Here is a 4,676-nt window from a genome sequence, read left to right on the forward strand (position 1 = left end):
AGATTTGCGCGAAAGTACTAAATAAATAATCCTTTTTTGTCTTATATAACTCTGTTGAATTTTTCGGAAAGTAAATTCGTAGAGGTATGTTTAGAAGTTCTTGTATAACGGTAGTACATACAGATTAACAAAACCTAACTCAGGGCAGGGTACATCATCTCGAATCAGAACAAGAGCATTTTTTATCTCACCAGGTGACACTGAATTTTTATATAGATCTGTGTCTTATACTAATTTTATACCACAAAAAACACAGAAGAAATGAACATTTACTGCTACCCAAGTAGCTGTACTTTATTTAGTGTGTATCATTAGAATAAATCCTTCTGGAGCTGAGACGTTTTACTGACAGTATATTATAATATTACTTCCATATCTAAAGTATACAATTGATTTTATCCATAAGTCATTATAGCAAATAACTAACTACAAAAATTACCCTGTAAAGTTCACAAGTAACAATAACAATTACTATTTACATGAGATGTTCAGATATAATTTGACGTTCAATAATCAACATTATAATGTTACTTAGTCGGTCTCACATTATTACACTTTTGTACTTTTAACCTTCAAACAACGTTAATTTTACAAAAATTATTGATTTAATACTGAAAAGGAAGTTTTAAGTTAAATACATATCAATTCCTCCTTCAATAAGTTTACAGAATCGACAAATGATTTCACTAATTAATAGGAATTGTACAAAATTAGTGATGATGACAAGCATTGGAATGTATAAACACTGTTATTAAAAAGGAGAAGCGTTTAAAACGATTGGTTTTTGCAGTGTTAGAAATAATTTCGTAGCCATAAACTATTTCAATTATTTTAATAAAGCCTGAAATAATTAAAAATATATATACATAATTTCTTTGTCAAAGAATGTCTTTGAAATTGCCTTTTAAAATAAATATGCTACACTTTATAAGAAATATGCATTGGCTGTACCATTACACATATCAATACTAAATAGTATGCTACTACTACTACTGTCTTTGGCCCCCCCCCCAAAAAAGTCCGACCCGACAGATATAGCTATAGTTCTCCCACAGGTTATGAGAATTTTAAATAGCTATGCAACCTAATCGTTAGTATTATTAACAATGAACTGGAACAAAAATATAAAAGATCTGACAATAAGTTTTCGATATAAACCGAAAAGTAGCATTATTTTGTAAAATCAATTGTGTTTAGACGATACGAATATTGTGCTTTTGTGGAGCATATGCATAACATTTCGGAGAAACCTACCTTACATTATTTAGTCACCCTCATGTTAACGTGTTACAAAATGTCATTTATAGAAATCAAAAACAATAACAGATTTTGAGAGGTAATATAATGTATATGTATATATATACAGAGAGAGAGAGAGACCCATAAACACACAAGTATACGTGTATACAATATGCATACGACATATAAAACACTCCACAGCTTCTTAAAACACGACAATAAACAACTAATTATCCCATTTGAGGTCACGTTTGTGAATTAAACTAAATAAAGAAAACAATAAGCATTTGAGGCAACCTATAAAGATATATAATATAACCATAAACACTGTTTTTTCTCCCTTTATTTTCCTGGTACAGCTATTGATAAGTAAATTTCACTAAGCATTAACTTAAACTCGTAAGTCCTGCTTTTACCTATTTTCGGATTTTGAAACTATGCGTTGAAAAAGTAAACTACTTTGTTGCATTTACCTGTGAAACTTCTCTGCAATTACTAAAGAAGGAAAAATTTGATTGATTTATATAAAAAAAAGCTGTTAGAGCATTTTACTCACTAATCTAAGTGCTATGATTTTACTTGTTCAAGTATTCCTCTGATAGAGACAGACCTCAGAGTTGATAAGCTTTTGGAGTCAGTCATAATTGATGTCACCCTCGGGTCTGTAAGAAACCCCGTGTTGTCGTTTGCTAACATGAATTATAATTTTTTATCAAAATCGGAATAGAAAAAAGCCTTTGCCTTTAATGTCTGATGTATATCTTATCATCATACATTAATGTTATGGATGGGACATCAGAGAAATATTACTTTATTTAAAACAAACAACATGCATCTCCTTGTTTTGCTTCAAAACATACTTACCAAAATTAGAAATGCATATATAGATAAAAAACATTTTTGGATGACTCAAACATCATACCTTATCAGACTAGTAAATAAATGAAACGTCGAAACAATTTCAAAAATTGTTCAATTAGGTAAAGTACTATAATTTGGGTTTTCTAATATACGTCTTGATTTTTAAGTTTAAGTGTTTAATATACACTTTGGACGCATTAGTAAAGCTGCTTTACACGATTAGCATTTTTCAGGTAGTGACTAAATTGTATTTAATCTTGTCATCTTATAAACGGACATGACGTCATTCTACTAGTGCCAGTCACGAGAGAAACATTTTGCTGCTGTGTTCACAAACATTGTTCCCTAGGAAACCCATTTAATTGCTTGTCTTTCTTTAATTAATGACATGCAAGCTAGACTGTTTCATTCTGAGCTTGAAAAACGTCAATCTTTCCATATTCAACAGCAACACCATCTATGGACAGAAAGAAAAACAATACGAAAGCTGCAGTTTATGCTAACATAAACATATAAGCACCCTTTAAATAAACAAAGATATACAGTCCAATTACAGTACCAGACGAGTAGCAGAAGGTATTATGCGATTGGCTAGATACCTGAGCTACGTTCCTAATATAGATTTTCATATTTATCAGTATTTTAATTATTAGTATGCCGAATAATTCTTCACATTAAACAGAGAAACACGGAGAGGTCATGTACGTGCTAATAACTCAGGCAGGATTGATAACCCTACTATGATTACAAACCAATATACTTGTACAAAAAAATGAAAACAAACACGAGTAAAAGAGACTAGACTGTTTCTACCTTATACATATTTAGTTATTAATACGTCAACTTTGTATATTTCATTAAACTTAATACATAATTATGATTTATTTAATTTTTCTTTTGTTTTTCATAATTTTTTTTCACAGGCAGCAAAAAGATGTTTGGTTAAGAATTCATAACGTTACAGTCTTGCTTTTTACATAAGTTTTATAATCGAATACAAATTATTCTAATGAAAGCAGTATCGCGTGTATAAGAATGTCTTAAAAGATATATTTATTTAAAGATTTTTACTGATTTCATCTTCACTGGAATTGGTTATTAAAGGCGGCCGATCGTTTTCGTTCCAGTAGAGTGATTCCTCGTCTGTTCTTAGCTCCAGGTATTCCTATGAAACAAACCACATTTTCCCCAAATGTTCCACAATAATTTTTAATTTCATGTTGAGATTATGTTTTCAAATAAACAATGATTAATTTTAACAGGCCCCTCACGAGCCAGTGGGTGACATTTTCGTTAAAAATATAAAAAAATAACCTACCCAATCCGGTTTTTCTTAATTTTAATTCAAATTTTTTGGACATTTTATTTAACTAAAAAGAAGACATTTCCTGCACTCATTTAGCGCTGGGGCTACGAAAAGTGATTTGAAGTGATAAAGTCATTAAAATCTGTCAGCGCATCACGAGCTTAATGGCCAAGCACAAGAAGCATGGAAGTCTCCAAATGACATGCAGCGGTATTCAGGAACCGCTTAGAACCACCTTGATATATGTTGTCCAGCAAGCCGAATACAATATTATGCCTGTAGTTGCTTTCAAGGTGTTCCTGTCTGTTCATCCTACTGCTGACTATCGTGATGCTTTGACCTTCTCTACCGAATCGCAGGTGAACTCGTTCATATCTCAATTGAAAGCTAAACATAAAATGGTGATAGCAGAAGCATAAAAGGTTGGCAATTGCTGAGAATATGGCTTTATGGATATATACTGAATTTACTCCCAGCGGGTAGACCTTAGTACTAGCTAGAATGGAGACTTGAAGATGCTGTAGTTCACTGAAAATTTTATCAATTAACAAACGAAAACTTGTTTCGAAATTGTCTCGAAAAGATACGTCCAAAACCACCTTCTTTGAGAGTTTTCGCATTGAACTTACTTTTAATATTCAACAAACTGTAGTGTAAAGATACCCCTTGGCTCCTGAGGGGCGTGTTGAATCAAATTATTCCTAATCTGTATTCCATTAGGTCAAGATTTGTTAATTAGGAAGTAAAATTGTAAACAAAATGGCAGTTGTTTTCAATTTAACTTGAATATACATAAAAAAAATCACCAAAACAAACGTTAAAAAGCAATGCCAACAAAATATTCTAACAAATAGAAAAAAAATAACGAAAGATTATGTTTATTTTTCACAATGTATTCATACAACAGACAACCATAATCACGGTTTAAAAAATTGAGAGGAGACTCAGCGATAAGTATGAAGGCTTATAACGCTAAAATCGGGTTTTGATAACCGCGGTGGGAATAGCACAGATAGTCCATTTAATAACAAACACGCTTTTTGGAAAACAAATCAAGTTAAATTCTATGTTCTTCACAATTGTTTCAATTTTTTTTCCATCACGGAAATAAAACATCATTTTGTAAAAACATAAAACAAAAAAATCAAAAACGCGTGTTCAAAAAAATATTTTTAATAGAACATTAAATACAAATGTGAAAAATAATGGTTGGAGACGGCTTGAATGGGTAATGAAGAAAAACTTATAATATAAGTTTAACATAACAGCA

The 4,676-nt window shown here is 31.1% G+C and overlaps 1 protein-coding gene across 1 annotated transcript in view; it reads right to left on the reverse strand.

The window, feature by feature from the left end:
* Positions 1 to 259: 259 nt before the first annotated feature.
* Positions 260 to 4,676, reverse strand: part of LOC106457965 (proto-oncogene tyrosine-protein kinase receptor Ret-like) — an 87,978-nt gene continuing 83,561 nt past the window's right edge. Inside the window, exons 24-25 of the mRNA XM_022384065.1 lie at positions 3,172 to 3,265; positions 260 to 2,557 (exon numbers count right to left, since the gene is read on the reverse strand). Of these exons, the coding sequence (XP_022239773.1) occupies positions 2,496 to 2,557; positions 3,172 to 3,265 (156 nt within the window). The 3' untranslated portion in view covers positions 260 to 2,495. The remainder of the gene's footprint in view (positions 2,558 to 3,171; positions 3,266 to 4,676) is intronic.

This window comes from Limulus polyphemus, unplaced genomic scaffold (genome assembly GCF_000517525.1).
Source record: "Limulus polyphemus unplaced genomic scaffold, Limulus_polyphemus-2.1.2 Scaffold398, whole genome shotgun sequence".
Taxonomy (NCBI): domain Eukaryota; kingdom Metazoa; phylum Arthropoda; class Merostomata; order Xiphosura; family Limulidae; genus Limulus; species Limulus polyphemus.